Source organism: Lepisma saccharinum, chromosome 20, assembly GCF_977018435.1.
Source record: "Lepisma saccharinum chromosome 20, izLepSacc3.1, whole genome shotgun sequence".
In the NCBI taxonomy this organism is placed as follows: Eukaryota; Metazoa; Arthropoda; class Insecta; order Zygentoma; family Lepismatidae; genus Lepisma; species Lepisma saccharinum.
The window spans coordinates 46,768,619-46,789,063 of NC_139248.1; the positions used below are offsets into that span (position 1 = coordinate 46,768,619).

The window sequence follows — 20,445 nt, forward strand, 5'->3', positions numbered from 1 at the left end:
ATGTGTGTGGTACAGGTAAATGCACATAAGTCACAGGTAAAAGACACGTGTGTAAGTGTGCTAACAGACATTAATATATTGTGTTTATAATAAAAACAAAAATTAAACTGGTGAAACCTTTCCTTAACCCAGCAAGCCGTGAAGATATTTTGGAGTCTTGTGTTCACCGCCTGTATTTAAAAAGTTAACACCTATGGGTAGACTTTTGACACCCTCCTAATTGCAGGGTTTAGTGTGTTGAACACAGCCAGTACCTGTACTTCTGCACTGTGTTGTGTGCGTGGGTGAACGTTCCATAGTCACCCAAGTGACTGAATTTTTAAATTCAGTTCTATTGTTTTAATATCGCAAGTTTGCCTACAGAAATTTCCATTACGTTTTTTTTAACATGCTCTTACAGGGGGCTACTGACCGGGTATTCATTGAATTCAGGAAATTGTGCATGAATTATTGGCTCCAGGAAATATGCATGAATTCTACGTGAATTTTTCGCCTTAGACGTGATAAATTGCAACTTTTATTAATGTGAATGAATTTATACATTTACAAATGCCTCCAAGCAAGTTTTTCACAGTTTAGCTTTTATTTTTATTGAAGGAAAAGAAAAAAAGCTCCGTGAAAAATAGAAGAGAATTCTCTCAATCTCTCTACTTTGTTAGTGTCCTTTGTAGAACAATTTATCTGACAGGCAGAAAGATATCATAAATTTGAGTTTGAAATTCTTATACAATTAATAAGTTTTCACAGATTAGTATCTTTCGTAGCATTTGTGATTTGTATTTCGAGGCTGAGTAAGTGAAATTGCAAATGTAAACTCCACACATTAAATTGAATATTTTAAATAGCATATATATACCGTTTAATTTAATTGAATTAGAATTTCTGGATACGTTGGAATCACACACCCCCTTTATATTTTTAATATATTCGTGTGTGGGTGGTGAGAGGTGGTAATATGTAAGGTTGAAATAGCAACCTGGTTACGGGTGGTGTGTTACGAGAACATTCTTTAGATGTCCATCTTCGGTCATTTTCCATCAACGTGCAGAATGCATCTGTTATTTGTTGGCAGGTAATTCACGGCCACCTTGAAATGTCCTTGCCCATCAGATCATGCTGCATTACGGAAGAGTTGAGTCACAACAAGCATCCTACAATACCTTTTAAATTTGCAATGCATTTTGTCCCATCACATGTGTCAGATGTACAGGGGATTCCATTTCTTATTGTTTAAATATTTGTAATGAATATAAGAATCTGAACATGGGTGAATTCAAATCACAGGGAGCTAGCTTCTCCTACAAGCTATAGGAGGAATTATAAACAGATCTAGCTGCCTTGGTGGTCAAGCATGTTGGTGGTGTACTATCACTAGTGCTACCAGAGAGGAAGAGAGAGAGAGAGAGAGATGTCAGTTTTCGGGGTTCAAATCCTGGCTGAGGCATGTGTGTAATTTGTGCTACTTCATCACTGTAGAACCCTATGATAATTATCATCATTCATCCTCATAGCTGTTGGCCAAAAAGAGACAAAAGTTCAGGTGGAATATTAATGCATCAAAGCTGTGCCATTTGTTACTCGCTTGGCCCCCTACACTTTACCTCCGCACTCGAGGTTCGGTGCACTTCGTACTCGGCTCAGATTTGTCTAGTGGTATCTTTCTTTGTACGACAATGCACGTGGGTTGCTACAAGTCAACATAATTATATAATTAACTACAAGAGACAAGGGATAACCTTTGCGAAACCTTTATGATCAGGGGGATAAATTACCTTGTCCAGCATGTGTGAAATTAAAAAACGGAAATTTTGGATAATTTCTATAGTTTAATTAACGTAAAATTTAAAGTATATACATGTCGTTTCCGAACGTTCATTTCTCTAATTATTTATCGGGCCAAAACTCTAATTTTTGATGTTGGAATCTCTATTGTTTGTACCTGGATGCTTTACATTTCATGAATTACATCTGAAGTACGCTTGTCACAAGGTAGACTCGCGTTACTCCAAGAAACGTCTTAACAGGCGCTAAGTCGCCCGACGTGTACATTTCTCAACCTCCACGGTGACAAGGCACTAGGCTGCCCGGCGCACCGTAATTACTTCAAAATAACATCCAGTACAAACTACCTTTTTACCTGTAAACTGGACACCAAGGCACTAGCTTGCCCGGCAATCCAATATCTTACAGCATCCGTTTCGGGAGATCTGTCCTCCGGTCCTAACTAACCGAAGCAAAAACAGCCTCTCCCTTCCAAGTCTCAGTTCCAACAGCCGACCTCCCCTACTCTCATCTGGGAGTTTATATACGTTTTGTTGGCGTCTGTTGCCAACGGCCCTTCTTTCAAAATTTTTAAGCCCGCCTTTCTTTTGAACGTTCGAAACACGAAACAAGAACAGAGCTACATGGTATTTTTACATGGAATAATACGAACCTAAAATTACATAATAAATTGATTTACACTAATCACACACATATATATTAATAAAATATTTAAATAAGGAAAAAAAACACTGTTGCCCTGACAAGGGGGCAGTTTAAGAGATTCCCCCTCCCCAGCGTTACAGTTCAATCTGAAATTTAAATTTCAGTCTGTGTGAATTGTCTTAAAGTCACTGAGAAAAGTTAAGCACTGTATCTGAAAAAAAAAGAAAAGTTCACTGAAAAAGTTATTATCACTACACGTCAAAACCGTCTCTCTGAAAAGAAGAGTCTCGATTTCACTGCACTAAATCCTAGTTCCACACGGATTTTCCTCCGGGAATCCTGGAACGTCCTGGACATCTCGGTCATCTGGTCATCAGGACTGCTCCCAGGTGCAGACGGACTCAGCTCCTCCACCTTCCAAAGAACATGTCCGGCTCCCGCTCTAGGGTCGACTCAGCCTCTCCTCGGTCCGCTCCTTAGTCCCCTAGTCCTTGCGTCTGGGACTTCTGCGGTACTTGGTTCGACTCCTGTCGAATTTCAGCTTCAAATGCTTTCTATCGTTCGATCACACGACCCGACTTAAATATGGCTTTTCCATTTTTCATCTTTAAGGAATTCCCTTCCTTCTTCGGGCATCGAACTGCCATCCTTCAGCATTCTCTTAGCGATGAAAATCTCATGTCTTCATGTTCACAATTGTCACCACCCTTTATCAGCAAAAGGTTGACATAACATAAAATACAACAGTCCGTAATTTAAATCTTATATTCACATGAAATAAATTTACCAGAACTCAAATGTGTAGCGACAATAAATCAGGAACTTAATTAACTACTGTAGAAACTACAAGTCGACTTTTCGGCTTCTTTTTCATCATTTTTCACAGCCCTTCTACCCCCTCCCCATTGAGATGGATTCTCAGGGTAGAATTTAGGGACGAGTGCTTTCCCTCACACTTCTCAAGTTTCTTCTCGGAAGGACCTTCAGCTGGTCAACGTTAACCAGAACTCTCTTCCCCTCACCTTCCTTTTCCAAAACAACATTATTTGGAGTTGTGAAATTCAGAATTCTGTAGATCCCTTTGAATTTCGGGGAAAAAGCACGCAGTTTGCTTATTAAAAGCAGATGAAATTCTATGCTCTTGAAGCAGTACTCTATCTCCTACACGAAGATTAACCCTTCTTCTGCCCTTATTGTAGGCCTTTGACGCCTTTTGCCTCGTCTTTTTCTCTTGCAAATTCGAATGCCGCGCCCATTCTTTCCTTTAACTGTATGACGTAATCCATCTGTCTCTCCGCCGTGACGTCTTCCCCGGTTCCATCTTCCCTCTGAAGCTCCATTTTCCGAGTGTCATGCGGTGTGTACAAATCACGTCCAAAGAACAAGAATGACGGCTTCAATCCAGTCATCGAATTCGTTGCATTATTAATGGCAAAACTTATCGCGTCCAAATTTTCAGCCCACGACGAGTGTTCCTTGCAAAACTTCCCAAGTGCTTGCTTGATTATCTTAATAGCTGCTTCTGATTTATTTCCCTTCGGTCTATATGGCGTAATATAGACAGGCTTGCAATTCACAGAACGCAACGTCTGTGAATACAGTTTGCTTCGAAATACACTCTGGTTGTCACTGACAACGTATTTCGGAAATCCTGATTGAAAACAGTACTTCAAGAATGCTTGCGAGATCGTCCTCGCCGTTGTAGTTCTAAGTGGTGTCTAACTAATGTGCCTTGAGAACTCATCTTGAATGCCTAAACAGTACTTGTATCTCCCCTTCGTACTTGTAGGCAGTGGTCCAAAAATGTCCAGAAACACTTTGTATCCAGGCGCAGTAGATTTTCTCGTTCATAAATCCCATCTTTCTGCTGTTGTCAGGATTATACTGAAGACAAGTGATACAACTTTTGCAATAGTTACTGACATCTTTCACTACTCCGTCCCAAGTATAATTCTCTAGGACCTTAAACAATGTCTTTCCATGTCCTAAGTGCGCAGATAATAAATCATCATGCGAAGATTTAAGTACTTCATTCTTCAACTTCTCTGGTACCCACAGCTTCAATCTGGAGCTAAACGGTGGATAAAGTCCAGTGTTTTCGTCAACGAAACGGTAAAGCAGTCCATCATCGTCGAGACAGGAATGTTGCAGATAAAAGTCAAATTTTCTCTTCTCTCGAGCATCCTTTATTTCAACTTCTTCTCCATTCAAACATCCAATTAATTTCGAAAAATAAGGATCACTCTGTTGTTCTCTTTTCCACATATCTTTATCGTTAAGATCTACGGGCGGCGAAGTTTCTTTCTGTCCGTCCGTCTGTCTTCCATTGACAGTGTTGCCAGCTGCATCTGTAAACATTGCTTCCGTTTTCCTTTTCCGTTTCCGGTCGAATTTCTGACACACTTTGCCTTCGACTTTAGGAATATCATGATGTTCCATTATCGTCCCATCAGGCATCTCTAATCTGAAATATCCTTCAGGCTTGATGTCCTCTATTGGATAATTCTCTTCTGCATCCGAAGATCCAATGTAATTCTCCCTCTCAGAGAATCCCGCTTCCATCCTCGACAAGTAGTCAACCGCTGTGTTATTTCTACCGGCAATGTATTTTACGGTAACTGGAAACCTGGTCACCCTGTTTATCATTCTGTTTATGTGGCTCGGAATATGAGAAGATTTCAAGATGTCCACGAGCGCAGAATGGTCAGTGTAAGCTATCACTTCCGGTGCTTGAGAAATATTCAAATTTCTCCAGACCCATGGTCAACGCAAATAACTCTTTCGCTGTGACAGAATAAGAACGCTGAGTTTCAGACAGCTTTTTACTCCCAAATGCAACAGTCTGCAATTTTCTGGTTTTATCGTCCTCCTGAGCGACGATATAGCCAAGTGCTATGTCAGAGCAGTCTACAAACAAGTGAAACGGTTTCGAAACGTCAGGAATCTTGAGATCAGGACTATTTACAATTGCATCCTTCAACTTCTGCAAACTCTCTTCTTGTTCTTTTCCCCAAGAAAATTTCCTATTTCCTTGTAACAAGTCCGTGATCGGTTTGGATATCTTTGCTTGGTCCTTTATGAAATCTGACAGAAAATTTAAGAAACCTACTAGTCTCCTAACTTGCTTGATATTTCTGGGATGCTGCAATTGCTCTTCCTGTTTCCTCTTACTTTTCGCACAAGATATCGTATTTTCTGTAATTGTAAACCCAAGAAAATCAATTTTCTTTCTGAAGAGACGTGACTTTCGATAACTAATCGTCAGTCCTTTGTCTTTCATCTTTCCCAGGACAGAATCCAACACACTCAGTTGTTCTTCCTCGGTAGCGTTTGCAATCACTACGTCATCATAATAACATATTGCATCAGTTTGATAATGCTCTCCTAGCGTCTTCTGCATCAGTTCCGCAAGGTGAAAAGGTCCACTACGACAGCCATAAAATAACCTTTTGTATCTAAACGTTCCCATTTCTGTCAAGAAACCGGCATACTTTCTTGTATCTTCAGAAATCTGCATATTTGCAAATGCAAACGGAATATCAAGAACTGTAAATATAGTTCCCCCAGAAAGCTTACATATTGTCGACCTAATATCAGGTATTTCTCTACGTCTAGCCTCCAATCTCTTATTCAAGCCTTTGCTGTCAATGATCACTTTACATGTGTTATCTCTCTTCACATGAAGAATAGGCGGCGAAAGGTAATCTGTATCACCCCCTTTCAATGATCCCGTCTTCAAGCATCTGCTCAATTGCCTGATTCATTAATTTCCTCTTTTGCTCAGAAAGTGGCCTAGGTTTCGCTCGGAACGGCTTCTCGTTATTCACATCCAAACGAACCTCGTAATCCTTTGCTAATCCCGGTTTATCTTGAAAAACATCAGTATGCCGTCTCAGTATGGCAATCAATTTCGGCTTGTTTTCCTCTGAGATATCTGTACCCTCCATCAGCATGGCAATCCTTCTCTCTTCGTCAACCCCCTCCCCTTTGATGTCGCTGCTACGTGTCTCCGCTCCGCAAGCAGAAACGTTCTGTCGGACTCCTTCTCCACCGTGGTCGAACCCAGTCCCCTGGAACCAACAGCATCAACACTGTCACGTGTCGGCAGCGAATCAAAAGGCACGATTTTCTAAAGATCAGCCTCAATTGCCCACCCGTTACGATGAATCATGGGTACAAGTCCCAGCTTAGCCATCAATGTCCTTCCCATTAACATTTCATGATTAGCATTAGATAACACAAATATCTGATCCCGAGCCTTGTGTCCGTGAAACTTAATATTCACGTAAGCGCTCCCCAGAGATTCCACATTTCCTTCCGCAAGTATTACTTTAGTTTTGCAATCCTTCAATTTTACTCCATTTGTCTTCATTTTCTCGAAAACCTCCAAAGACACAAAGTTATTGGACGATGCCGTATCAATACATGCGTGCACTTCCACATTAGCTATGTTGCATAAAACAATAGGTTCCCTTACGTCTTTTACATTTACATTGTGAGGTGAAAAATTTTCCTTCCGCGTAAAATTTGCAGTTTCCATGCCACGAACTTGACAAATTCGTGGCGACTCTACGAGTTTTTTGTTATTACTTCCTTCCCACGTTCATTAATCTTGTTTTCCCTACGGTGATTTGAAGCTCTGCAACCTTTCTGTCCACAAGCGTAGCATAATTTATTTCTCTGGCAATCTTCCTTCGAAAAGCGGTTCTGTTTGTTTTCATCCCTCACCGCAAGCCGCGAGGGTGGAGGGTGTGAAACCACATGTTCAGCCCTCAAGCGCTCGACTTTCGGGCGGTCAAAACCAATGCTCACAGGGTCCAAGAAAATATCAGATTTCTTTCTCCCCCTCTCCTCTTCGCATTCCTGGTTAAATGACTTTCTCAAAGACCAGCTGCGAATTTCATCTTCCGAAACGAAAGATTTGAATCTCTGCCTTTCCAAAAACTCCGCTTGTAGTTCTAGCGAGTACTCGCTCATTTCTCTCATAGAAGTGAATGTCTTGTTGTACAAATAATCCCTAAATACCGGATTGCAGTGCGATTTCACAAAGTCAATTCTCTCCTGTGCAGAAGCCGAATTCTTTATCCTACTAAAATGCCTGTCAACTTTGCGAACGTATTCCGCCAATCCCTCGTTAGCAAGTTGAAACCTTTGCGACAAAAATAACTCTGCTTCTCTCTGATAATCCAATCCATGAAAAGCCTGCAAGAATTTATGCCTGAATTGTGAAAAATCACCGAATGGTTCCGTGAACAAAAACCACTCTCTCGCTTCATTCCGCAACGAAAGAGGAATAAACTGCTTCAGAAGATCATCGTCAGAAATTTTCAGCGTTCTCGCGTAATCTTGTATCCTATCCAGATACGAAAAAGCATCTTCCTTCCCTACATTTCCCTCAAATGTCGGAAGCGGCAAACGAATTTCCTCCATTGTCACTCTTGGAACGCACCTCTGTTCCTCAACAACAGAAAGTTCTGACGCGGTCGGGCTGGACCTACTCGAGTTACCAAGCCACATTCTTGTAACTTCCCCTTTTCTGTTTCGCAAGATCATCGGTTCGATCCTCGTCCGTTTCTCTCCTTAACTTTCAATTAAAAAATCTCGTTCAATATCCTGCGACACGCCTTCAAAGGAATAAGTTCAATCGCGGACAGAGCCCCCAAATAAATATGTTACTCGCTTGGCCCCCCACACTTTACCTCCGCACTCGAGGTTCGGTGCACTTCGTACTCAGCTCAGATTTGTGTAGGGGTATCTTTCTTTGTACGACAATGCACGTGGGTTGCTACAAGTCAACATAATTATATAATTAACTACAAGAGACAAGGGATAACCTTTGCGAAACCTTTATGATCAGGGGGATAAATTACCTTGTCCAGCATGTGTGAAATTAAAAAACGGAAATTTTGGATAATTTCTATAGTTTAATTAACGTAAAATTTAAAGTATATACATGTCGTTTCCGAACGTTCATTTCTCTAATTATTTATCGGGCCAAAACTCTAATTTTTGATGTTGGAATCTCTATTGTTTGTACCTGGATGCTTTACATTTCATGAATTACATCTGAAGTACGCTTGTCACAAGGTAGACTCGCGTTACTCCAAGAAACGTCTTAACAGGCGCTAAGTCGCCCGACGTGTACATTTCTCAACCTCCACGGTGACAAGGCACTAGGCTGCCCGGCGCACCGTAATTACTTCAAAATAACATCCAGTACAAACTACCTTTTTACCTGTAAACTGGACACCAAGGCACTAGCTTGCCCGGCAATCCAATATCTTACAGCATCCGTTTCGGGAGATCTGTCCTCCGGTCCTAGCTAACCGAAGCAAAAACAGCCTCTCCCTTCCAAGTCTCAGTTCCAACAGCCGACCTCCCCTACTCTCATCTGGGAGTTTATATACGTTTTGTTGGCGTCTGTTGCCAACGGCCCTTCTTTCAAAATTTTTAAGCCCGCCTTTCTTTTGAACGTTCGAAACACGAAACAAGAACAGAGCTACATGGTATTTTTACATGGAATAATACGAACCTAAAATTACATAATAAATTGATTTACACTAATCACACACATATATATTAATAAAATATTTAAATAAGGAAAAAAAACACTGTTGCCCTGACTCGGGGGCAGGGTAACACATTTGGACTGGGTATTGTAGTTATTTGATGGAGCAAATGAAAGTTGTCATATCTATTGCTGCACTCAGATTTTTAAAGCAGGAGTTGATCCTTGTTTACATTTTTTTAAGATCTTTCCCTTATGTATATTGCAGTACAAGCTGTGCAAGGTCAGGAAGGTCCAGACTGGTCCCAAGGCTATTCCATTTTTGGTAACACATGATGGCCGTACAATTCGATACCCTGATCCTATCATCAAAGCAAATGATACAGTCCAATTGGATATTGCATCTGGAAAGATTATGGACAGTATCAGGTTTGATTCAGGTAAGGATGTGAACAAATACAGTGTAAGACTACAAACTTTTATATCATAATATATGTTGTTAACATACTCAACAGTGCTGTGAATTTTGTTTATGCGAGAGATGTTCCGAAAGTAAGTTTTGTCATTTTTTTTTCACAGGGAAAAGCTTCATTATAAACAAGAATACAATATCATAACAAAATACACAATCTTTTGGCTATTTTTCCACATAGTCTCCACCGACATTGATACATTTGTCGTACCCTGAAATCAATTTCAAGAAACCCTCCTGGTAAAAATCTGTGCCCAGGGAAGTTCTTCACATCCTGTTGCACCTCTTCATTGCTTTCAAAGTGACGTCCCGATAGTGCTGATTTAACGCAGGAGAAAGGTGGAAGTCTGATGGGGCAAGATCGGGGCTGTAGGCCAGGTGATTCAATCTCTCCCATCCTAGACGATGAATGTGTTCTGCAGTGACCCTTGCTGTGTGGGGCTTGCATTGTCGGCCAAGAACAAAAACCCCTAGACTCAAAGAGCCCTGGTCTCTTTGTGTCGAATGGCGGACTTCAGTTTGCTTAGTGTGTGGCAATAGTGTGCCACAATTCCATTTGTGACATGTTTTCAGCACATGTCTTTCTGCCATACTGGTTTGCACTCGAATGAGCTCGGGCACGTCGGACTGCTGCTTACCTCTATTCTTCAGGACACTGTGCATGTGCCATCGCTCCTCCCGTCGTGAATTCAGGAAAGACTGTCTTTTGTTATGGCAATGTGTTCTCATTTTGTAATACATCTTCCCTCTGAAAAGAAATGACAAAACCTACTTTCAGAATGTCCCTCATATGTAAATGATTAATTCCTTCTATAATGTACAGTGGAACCTAATTTTACATTCCCCAGTTTTACATTTTTGGGCATTATACATTCAATTTTCATCATCCCAGTAGAACAAGATACAATACAATTTTCCCATATTTTACATTTTCTTGTATTTGAAGTTTCTTTACCTTGGTCCCTTGAGAAATTTAAAATTACTGTATGTACTTTTTGTATGATTTCCGCATCAAACACTTTCCACTGGTTCGATTGTCTCTTGAGACTGAGGGTGTTAAGCTTCACTGTGAAAGAGGGGACAGTTTTAGCTAGTCAGTTTCAGTGGTCCCCCAGCAGTTGCAGTAGAAGGATGTGGTCCCAATTGGGGGTGAGACCAAAAGTGTACCCAGTTGTACCATAAATTCTGATACAAAGTGATAGCCTGTCTGCTGGCACTGCAAACCCAGCACGATGTAGTAGCAAGATGGTAAAACACATGTAGAAACATAGGTGTTGCCTGTTCAAGCTTGGTGTAGTCAGCAAGAGCTACGAAAGGGTGTAAAATGGACATCGAACAGAAGCATGCAGCAGTGGTTGCCTTGTACAAGGCAAAGACTACGCCCACTGAGATTTTCAAGGAACTAAAACATCTGGGCATTAACAGATTATTTGTTTATCGTGCGATCAAAAGGTTTGCTGAGGCCAATGGAATTGCTGAACATGTTAGAAGTGGTCATCTGCAGTCATTCCGAGCACCAGCTCTCGTCACAGCCGTCAGGGATCGAATTCGATGGAATCCCTGTTATAAGAAGTATCTCCTTGCAAAGCAGATGAATGTGTTGACAAGAACAATGTGCTGCATCATTAATGAAGACCTTAGACTCAAAGGTTATCGACAAACAACTGGGCATTTCTTCACAGCAGACCTAAAGCGTAAGCGACAGCGGAAAGCAAAGGCACTCTTGTTGAAACAGCCACAGAAGAATTATTTTTATGGACGAGAAAATTTTTGACATAGAGGAATCCTGGAACGGCCAGAATGATCGTGTGTATGCTCGGAGTGCTCAGGAAGCTAAACAGAGGAAATGACTGCAGAGTTCCCATCATCCTGCACCCATCATGGTGTGTTGGGGCGTTAACTTTGATGGCGTCACACAGCTGCACTTTTGCTAGAAAGAGGTTAAAACTACTACAAAAGTGTATGAAGATACCATCTTAGAGCCTGTGGTGAATCCCCTGAACAAAATCTTGTTCCATGGAGAGGATTGGATGTTTCAACAAGACTCGGCCCTGACACACAAAGCAAAGACCAACCGGCGGTGGCTCTGGATCAATGTGTCTCACGTCATAGCAGCTGATGATTGGCCCTTGATTTGAACCCATTGGACTACAAACTCTGGTCTGTGTTGGAAGGCAAGGTCAAAACGTCACCCTAATTTGGAAAGTCTGAAATGGACCTTGACGAAAGCAGCCACTTAAATTCCGATGGAGGTGATCCGTGCCGCAATAGATGCATGGCCAGACAGACTTTGGGCTTGTGTCAAGGCAAAAGGTGGCCATTTCGAGTGAATGTTGTATTACTGTACATCTGAGAGGCACAATAAAGCTCCTTGACCTTTCAGTTGTCAACCTAGGTGTACTGTGTTTAATTTCTACTCCCTGGCATGCGTATCAGAACTTATGGCACAACTAGGTAGAATCCTATGTGAAGGCCATGTAAAATGTTATAAAGTCTGCATTGCAGAGGGGGAGACAAAGGGTTGGTTATCTCAGCATTTCAGTACTGCTATACTTGATAGATTGATTGTCATGTATAACCATCATCACAATGCCATGAAAAAGTGAGCATGCAATAAATAAAATAAAGCAAATGTATCTTGCAGAGGCTCCTGTCTTAGTCTTACATCAAGCATCACCTGGCTGCACACTTGATCTTTCAGTTTTCAGTGACAATATTCAATTTTATACAGAAACTTGCAGTGTCATGAAATTCTCTGTTCTGAATGTAGCTCATCAAATTCACAAAACATTCATTTCTTAAAAATTCAGGATGGCTATAAATTTTGAAAACTGGTAAGTCTGGAAATTTCTGAGGTCTGGGAAATGGCAGGGAATTTTGCTTTTTTGAAGTGCTGATGCAATTTAATTAATCTGCCAGATATTTGCTTTTAAAAGAGTTCATTATGAAGTACTGCATAGGAGTGGGAAATCTTGTAAAGTCTCAGCATCAACTTTAGGCTGCCTTTATGCATCCAACACAACCACGTTGTCAGAAATGTGAAAGTGGGAAGGGGAGAGAAATTTCCAGAGTGACACAAATTTGAAAAACCTGTAAATATCCTGTGCAAAATGCATTCTTTTTTTGTTGTCTTTTTGGGAGTAGTTAGTGGGCTGGAGCTGTTGACCTGGGAGGGGTTAGCTACCACTCTGGCACCGACAGATAGTTATCTTGACGTATTGTATGGCATTTTGTCTGACATTCTGAAGGAAAATGGAAACAAATGTCAGGTTTCATGTATGACATTTTGTTGGACTAACATATAGGCTTCACTTATGCTTGCCATTTTTGTCCGATTTCACCTCTACTAATGATGAATTGTGACCGAACCGAATGTCTCACTAGGTTGCATACATAAACGGAGCCCTATGTGTGTTCACTGATGATGCACTCAAAACGGAAGCCAAAATCGACAACCTGGCTGGTAACCCGAGAACACTTGTTCGGAGCCCTATACATCTGATGTCTGATACGTCGTCGTCGTACAGCATTTTGTGAAACTTTTAGATTCTGTCCAAACATGTAATTTTTGTCAGAAGTAGCAGTTTGACATTAGTTATTCAAAAACCACATGCATTGCCCTCTTATGATGTCCCAGTGTGACTTTTTTTTTTTTGCCATGTAAGTCATTTGTGACATCAGACAAAAATCACATTCGCAAGTGTAGTCGTAGACTTCTGTATCACACGCCTTCTATGTATCCAAAAGTAACCAGAAGGTATAATCTTTAAAGCTAATAACAATGTAGTAATGAATCATACCTTGTTCTGTTCATTGCCCACTGGACCAAGCCTGTAGTTGTAGAAACCAATTTTTCATATCTACAGGGTAAGGCCAAATATTAAAAAGAAACTTGAGAAAATTTCAAGTTTGGCTATCTGCCATGAAGGTAATGCCAAGGCATGATGATTGATCATGGTACCTATGAATTGTTTTGTGTGCCACTCTTATTGCAAAAATTATCTGCTTAGTTGATAGTTTCGGTGGAAGAGCTAGCTAGACATTATTTCATCAACAGAAAGTAGTTTAAATTTTCAAATTGTCAGCTAACAGCTAACAACAAATCTTAATTTTGAAATTAAAACACCAGAGAATTTTATTGAACAAGTGAAAAAAGTATATATAAGGAGTGGTGAAATGTAAAGTCTGCACTGTCACGTGTCAGTTGTGGCATAAACCGTGTAGTCGGCATGTTCAAGAATGCTTCGCCAGTTATGGCAGCCATTTTACAACTGGTCAGCCCGACACCCGGCGGCAAAATTTAGAACTACTGGGACCTTTCCAAAAATACTTAATGTGTTCAAATATATTTCACGGCATTATTTGAGTGGTGATTTGTTGTATTGCTCAGGTCACGTGTTTTTATTGTACATATCATTTTGAAACACCCTGTACAATTATAAATATATCCAAACTTTTCAGTTTTTAATTATTTTTTTAACAGCTGGTTTTACTCCACTACCTGTCTCTCTTCCTCTCATATAAGCATATCAGCGAGAGTGGGACCTAGATTTTTGGGTGTTTTTAGCAAGAGTGGTATTATTTTTGCCAAAATTAGGGTTTTAATTTTGCACAATTTTCTGCCAAACATACATAAAAATTATATGCCGTTGTGAGATAGTTTCATACGTTGGAAATGGTTTTTGGATGTTATTTTCCACCATTTCTCATGTGACAAATGCAGTGGAACTGATTTTACATTTACCCACATTATACATTCAATCTCGATGGTTTCAACATAGCAAAATGTTATAAAATTTTCCTAGATAGAACCCCAACACTTTGCCCGGTACCGGGTTCTGGCATCAATTATATCAAGCCACAATATGTTCTGTAATTTATTTGTTTTGTATTCATTTTTCATGAATATAGACACAACTTACACAGTTAAATTTATGTAAATTATCCTCATATGATATTGGAGAAGCTCATCAATCTACATATATATCTACATATATTTTTGTATGGTTAGATAAAGGTTTTTCACTGCTATTATACATTGCTGATCTAATTTTTTTTTTAAAAATCTTTTGTCAATTTTTATTTACGATAATTTTTTCCCCCTACTTATATACATAATGCTCTCGTGTAATATATCAATAAGTTCAGTAAAATGTTATGCACGTTACTCTTGTGAAATTAATAAGTTTAAGTTATATGTTTGTATCAGACTAATTTTGCCAATATTTATTGTTTATTCCTGATTTGTGTTATTGCAGGCAATTTGTGCATGATCACTGGTGGCCGTAACTTGGGACGAGTTGGTACTGTTGTTAATAGGGAGAGACATCCTGGGTCATTTGACATTGTTCATATCAAGGACACTCAAGGCCATACTTTTGCAACAAGGCAAGTGTAATTCTACAATCAATAGTGTCAAATTATAACATTAGGTTCATGTGCGAGTAAAACTAAGATCTTCTAGAAACAAAATGATTTAATTTGTAAATTGTCATGAGGAAACATTAAGAATGTATATTTTACTAGTAGCTCGGTAGAACCTCGATGTGACCTTCGTGGATTTTATATTTTACTTTTCTGCTCTCAGGGAAGCAAATGAATATAAAATTTACCCAGATTGCACCGTCTCCCACGTCTGTAATCCACAGGAAATTACGTAAACCAAGGAATTACGAATGCAGGAATTGACAGTTTTGCTTTATTTTTATCGAAGGAAAAATAAAGCTGCATTGAAAATACCAGGTAAAACAGAATTCTCTCAACCTGTTTGCTTTGTTGGTGTCCTTTACAGAACAATTTATCGGACAGATGGAAGATTATTGCAATATATCTTGAAGTGAATTAGAATTTTTAGATAAATTGGAATTCAAAATAGTTTACAAATATATTGTTAATATATTTGTAAACTTGAGAGGTGGTAATAAATAAGTAAGGCTGATATAGAGAAAATATCTGCTTGTATCCTTGAATTTTTAGGAAGTTCGCTTTGAAAACTGTGAATTATACTTGAGGGTAAATTGGAATTGCACAGACCTTTATATTGTTAATATATTTGTGTGTGTAAAGTGTAAATCACCAACCCTGAGACCTTCTGTAAACAAACCATCTCACCGATCCGATGTATCACTCCACGTCAGCTGATTCATGACCGCAATCATCTGCTGTTACACACATAGTTTGCCGCACCTATTCATTTTATATAAGAGCCTCTGAATGTGAGAACCCACTCTCAAAACATCAGACGAATATGCATTGTTACTTTCCCGGTCATTCTCTAACCCTTAAAACTGCAGACACTGACACACCACTGCACTGGGATACCGACTTAATCACTTCTTTTACTGGTTTCTCATGATACCATTGACAGAACGTTACATAAATATTGAGTAGAATCTGTTTCTCACCCCTTTTCAAAGGCTGTCTGTCCTTGCTGGCGTTTTGAAAACAAGCTCTGAGAACACGGAGACCTTCCCACATGCATAGAACTTGGCATGTTATTTATCTAAGGATTAGTCAGGCAATATTACTAAGTGGCACGCACTACTTCCTTGCTGTTCACATGATTATTTTTAGGAAATAACCAATGTTATAAAATATTATGTACACAAATCTCTAAGCTCATTGAAAGTTACAATGCATATTCCTACAAAATGTTCACACTTGCCTTGCCATGTCACCAAGTTATTTTACGAAGTGCACTATATTTGGCGGAACAAAAATGGTTATTAGGATGATTGTCAAAGTTTCCAACCACAATAAATTTACAAACTTTCTTTGTCTTGTGATCATCATCAATATATTTATTGGACTTACAGCATTGCATATGGCTGTTTATGCCCATTATATATTTTATTTACAATTTACATAAAATCTACAAACAAATTTTAAATACACTCCTATTTATATCAAACCTTAGAAATATAAATTACCATGTTATATCATTTTGTCTAAAAAAAAATGCAAGCAAACTATATTCAATTCGCATGCAAGAAAGAAGCCAAATTTATGGGAAATGATTACTGGTGAAAAGAGTTAACCATAAAGGTGAAGCAATAAGTACAAAAGAATGAGCATTGGGTTTAAAGTGAGATGTCATTTGCAGCAGCGTATCCCATACTACAAATTAGCCGTTGTTTTACCTTACGTAATGAATCCTGTAACAACGCTGGATTTGTGTGTGGATTATTTTACTTCTATGAGTTTGCAATGCTTTCTGCATGCAGGTGATTTTGTTTACAGGTCTCAGGGTTGGTGATTTGAACTTTAGGTGTTAAGAGGTGGTAATAAATAAGGCTGAATGAGAGAAAATATCTGCTTGTACGCTTTGAAAACTAGGAATTATACATGAATTTTATCAAGGTCCTACAGTGGGGTCCCAGAATGCTGAAAAAGGTACATTTAAGGTTCATTCGTGCATCTAGATTTTTATGGTGCTTCTTGTTTTCATGTCAAAACCCACACATTGTCAACTGCCGGTTTACAATTAATGGAACAATTCCCTGTAATAAAAGGTTATAACAAAATTAGTGATTCAAGTATGAAAAAGAAAAAAATAGGATTTTGCTTTGGTTGACCTCTTTTTTTGTAACAGGCTATGCTTGAACTGTTGGTGTATGTAATACAATGAATCTACCTGGTGTTTGCTTTTGAAGTGGTTGTTATGATGTGCTACATGTGTAGGCTTACCATATTTTTTTAGGTCCAACCCAGGACATATTGGCAATCAACTCGTTACTGCTGAATTTCAGTTTTCGTTACAAAAATAAATTGAAATTACTTAAAAGCCTTAACATTTTATTGGAACATTAAACTACATGAAAAAATATTAACATTATTTTCTAAAATCAATCAATTAATTTGAAATATCAGTCTTTTGAAACACCTTAAAAATTGGTTGTGAATATTCAATATCGGTAGCTATTTTCATGTTTATATTCTCAAAACCCCGGACAGCACTAAAAGAACAGGACTGTCCTGGCTAATCCCGGACGTATGGTAAGCCTATACAGGTTTATCTTAATTTTGTTGTTATTATTAGTTATTGTGTGCTTTTTTTCTCTTGTTGGCAAGCCAATCAATTTCCCCCCTCTTTATTTTTGTTGGTTCAGTTTTCTGCCACACCAAAATACATAGGGGGTCATGGGCTACCCCAGCTGCTGCATCCCAGCGACACCCCACCCAGTATTACCAAACCCTATATAATTAACTAAATTTCCATTTTTATAATTTGGTCATTGTAGCAACAATAGAAAACACACTATCCTTTGCATATGGTTTGCAGCAGTTGTTTGTTTAGAGAGAAAAGAGAAGCAACTTACAAGTGTTAATGCATTGAATAATGAGTGTGTACGGGTGCAGCATGTGGGAGTACCGTGCATGAACTCTCTTTCGTGCTCCAAGTTCCTGGTGTATGGTTTCGTTTATTCAGTCACTGGTACAATAAAACGTGTGTGGAGACTTACACATACTTTAATAACAGGATGTATGTAAAATACACTAAATATACTGAAATATTCCACATAAATACCCATTTACTCTGATAAGCATACTTTTCATTTTTTGGTGCAAATTTTCATTATGATCGATTTCACTACCAGTCTGGTGGCTTCATCAGGCATGTACTGTCTTGCTGCGGGCGATGTGGTTCCTTCTTCCGCTTGTGCTAGAGGTGGTGCTAGTTGATGCAGTCCTTTCACTTTCTGCTGTTCTGGTGTGGGTGCAGTGCTCTCGACTCATCCCCCTATTCACAGAAGATGAGAAGGAAAAGCTTAAAGTTCACGACCCAGATATCCCTGCCACCTATAGCATCCCAAGAACCTGGAACCCCTCTTTGTGTAATAGTCACTGGCTTCAAACACCCAGGAAACTGCCTTGCTAAATGGCTACAACAAAGGATCAGTGAACACAACCACCATGGGAAATACTGTGTCCGAAACAGCCAAGAAATAAAAGAAATTCTCACTGGATACGTGGGGACTGACAGAATAAAAAATGACCAGCATAGACATCCAGTAAATGTATCCATCCATACCATGCAGCCTTGCCGTATGTGAAACCAGGAAGTGGCTATTAACCAACACAGGAAGCCCGTATGAGACTGAACTAATCATATCCCTCCTGAAAGTTTGCCTAGAAACCTCTGCCCTACACTTTGAAGGCCAATACTTCTATCAAGAGGAAGGCCTGCCCATGGGAAACCCCCTTTCCGCTATCCTCTCCAACATAGTTATTTTAGAATTCCTCTCCGGAATTGGCTACATGTGATATACTGACGACTCGTCCTTCTTTACAAAAACCACGAGCAATTACAAGAAGCCATACGATTGTTTAACCCTTTATCGACTGACAAGACTTTAAAGTACCACATCCTACAAACACTTGCTGCATGACACATTTGGTTTCTGTATTGTGTGTCCCTGTTATGTGTAGTGTTTACTACTCACAACAAACAGCAGGCACTGCTGGAAGTATATGCAAGGGAGCAGTAAGCAATTTCTTAGACCTAAGCGTCAGTTATGCAGCCATATTGACCTCATAAATATGCAGTGGTCTTAGATTTATGAAAATTAGATATTAGAATAACTGTAAGTACCCCAGATTTTTTTATAACTTATTCTTAGCTCACATAAATATGAATATAAAATAATTTTGGCCAAATATGATTCGGAAAGTTGTTTTATGAGCAAAACATCACTTGGGACTGTGCAGTCCCAACAGGCTCTACAGGATCACCTGCACTTCTGGAAGCAAGTAAGTGGGTATGACAGTGTCAACTTGAGGATAGGCTCAAGAAGCATTATGCTGACCACCAACTCGAGAGAACAGGCCTTTCCTGCTATTTTATAGACTAAAACCAAGCGAAATCCACCTTGGAAAGGTTCTCAAAAGAAACGTATGCAATAGTGACCATTCCCGCCAGCCTCAACACTAAACCCGGGGCCCTCAATAAAACCTGACTTCCCGCTATCAGGAATATACCCACCCACACAACCGGCTCCCCCTGCAGGACAAGAAACCAAGCACGGCCCTTAAGCATTCACAAAAACGCCTGCCTGCGCATACAAACAAATGCCGTTCCACGGAAGCAGACGACGAGAGACCTAGAGCAGACACCTACAACGCCAAAACCCCGATGCGCTACACCCACACCAAAACTGCAGAAAGTGAAAGGACCGCATCAACTAGTGCCGCCAGGAGCACAAGCGGAAGAAGAAGGAACCACGTTGCCTGCAGCAAGCTGGACACATCTGACATCTGACAATCAATCGCAAAGAAAATTTGCACGGAAAAATGAAAAGTAAGCTTATCAGAGTAAATTACCTATCTCCGCGTAACTGCCAATGAGATATCTTTAGATACAATATAAATAGCCTCTCGACTCGCACATACACTGCGCATGCGCAGACTGCATGACAACAAGATTAATAGGAATGACAATTTGTCCGAACAATGAGTCTTCAAGCAAGCAGAGGGTTCCAATAACAGGAGCTTGGAAATTTCCAAACCCTACTCGTAATATCAAGTAATAATAACTAGAAATTCTAAGGAGAAATTACAAAATTTATTTTTCCATTAATGATGCTTATTCGAAACCATTCACTCTAATCTCATTAGTCAATTCATTATTTTTCAATTTGAATGTAAATTCAAGATAAAAGAAGTAAATTTATTGTAAGTTGATATGTACGAGGGTCACTATTTATATTTTGAGCCTTGGCAACACTGATTGAAGTTAGGTGCGATTTGACGTTTGCACGGAATGGTCTGGCATTATTGACCATAACGTACTTCAAATGTTATGTCAATAGCTTCATTTGTGTTGTTTATGTTGCCTTGGAGATTGCGCGACAACAATAAAATGGAATTAACTCGTGAACATTTTCGTGCGATGATTTTTTATGATTTTCGACGTGGATTATCAAGACAAGAGTGCATCAATCAACTTACTTCCACATTTGGCGATGAAGCCCCATCCTTTGCCACTGTGAAACGCTGGTATAACAAATTTAATCGTGGCCACCATTCGCTCACCGACGAG

General features: G+C 39.5%; 1 protein-coding gene across 1 annotated transcript in view; it reads left to right on the forward strand.

The window, feature by feature from the left end:
- RpS4 (ribosomal protein S4) overlaps window positions 1-20,445 on the forward strand; it is a 50,504-nt gene that overhangs the window by 27,658 nt on the left and 2,401 nt on the right. The window contains exons 4-5 of the mRNA XM_083141918.1: window positions 9,204-9,375; window positions 14,666-14,795. Coding sequence (XP_082998044.1) covers window positions 9,204-9,375; window positions 14,666-14,795 — 302 coding nt within the window. The remainder of the gene's footprint in view (window positions 1-9,203; window positions 9,376-14,665; window positions 14,796-20,445) is intronic.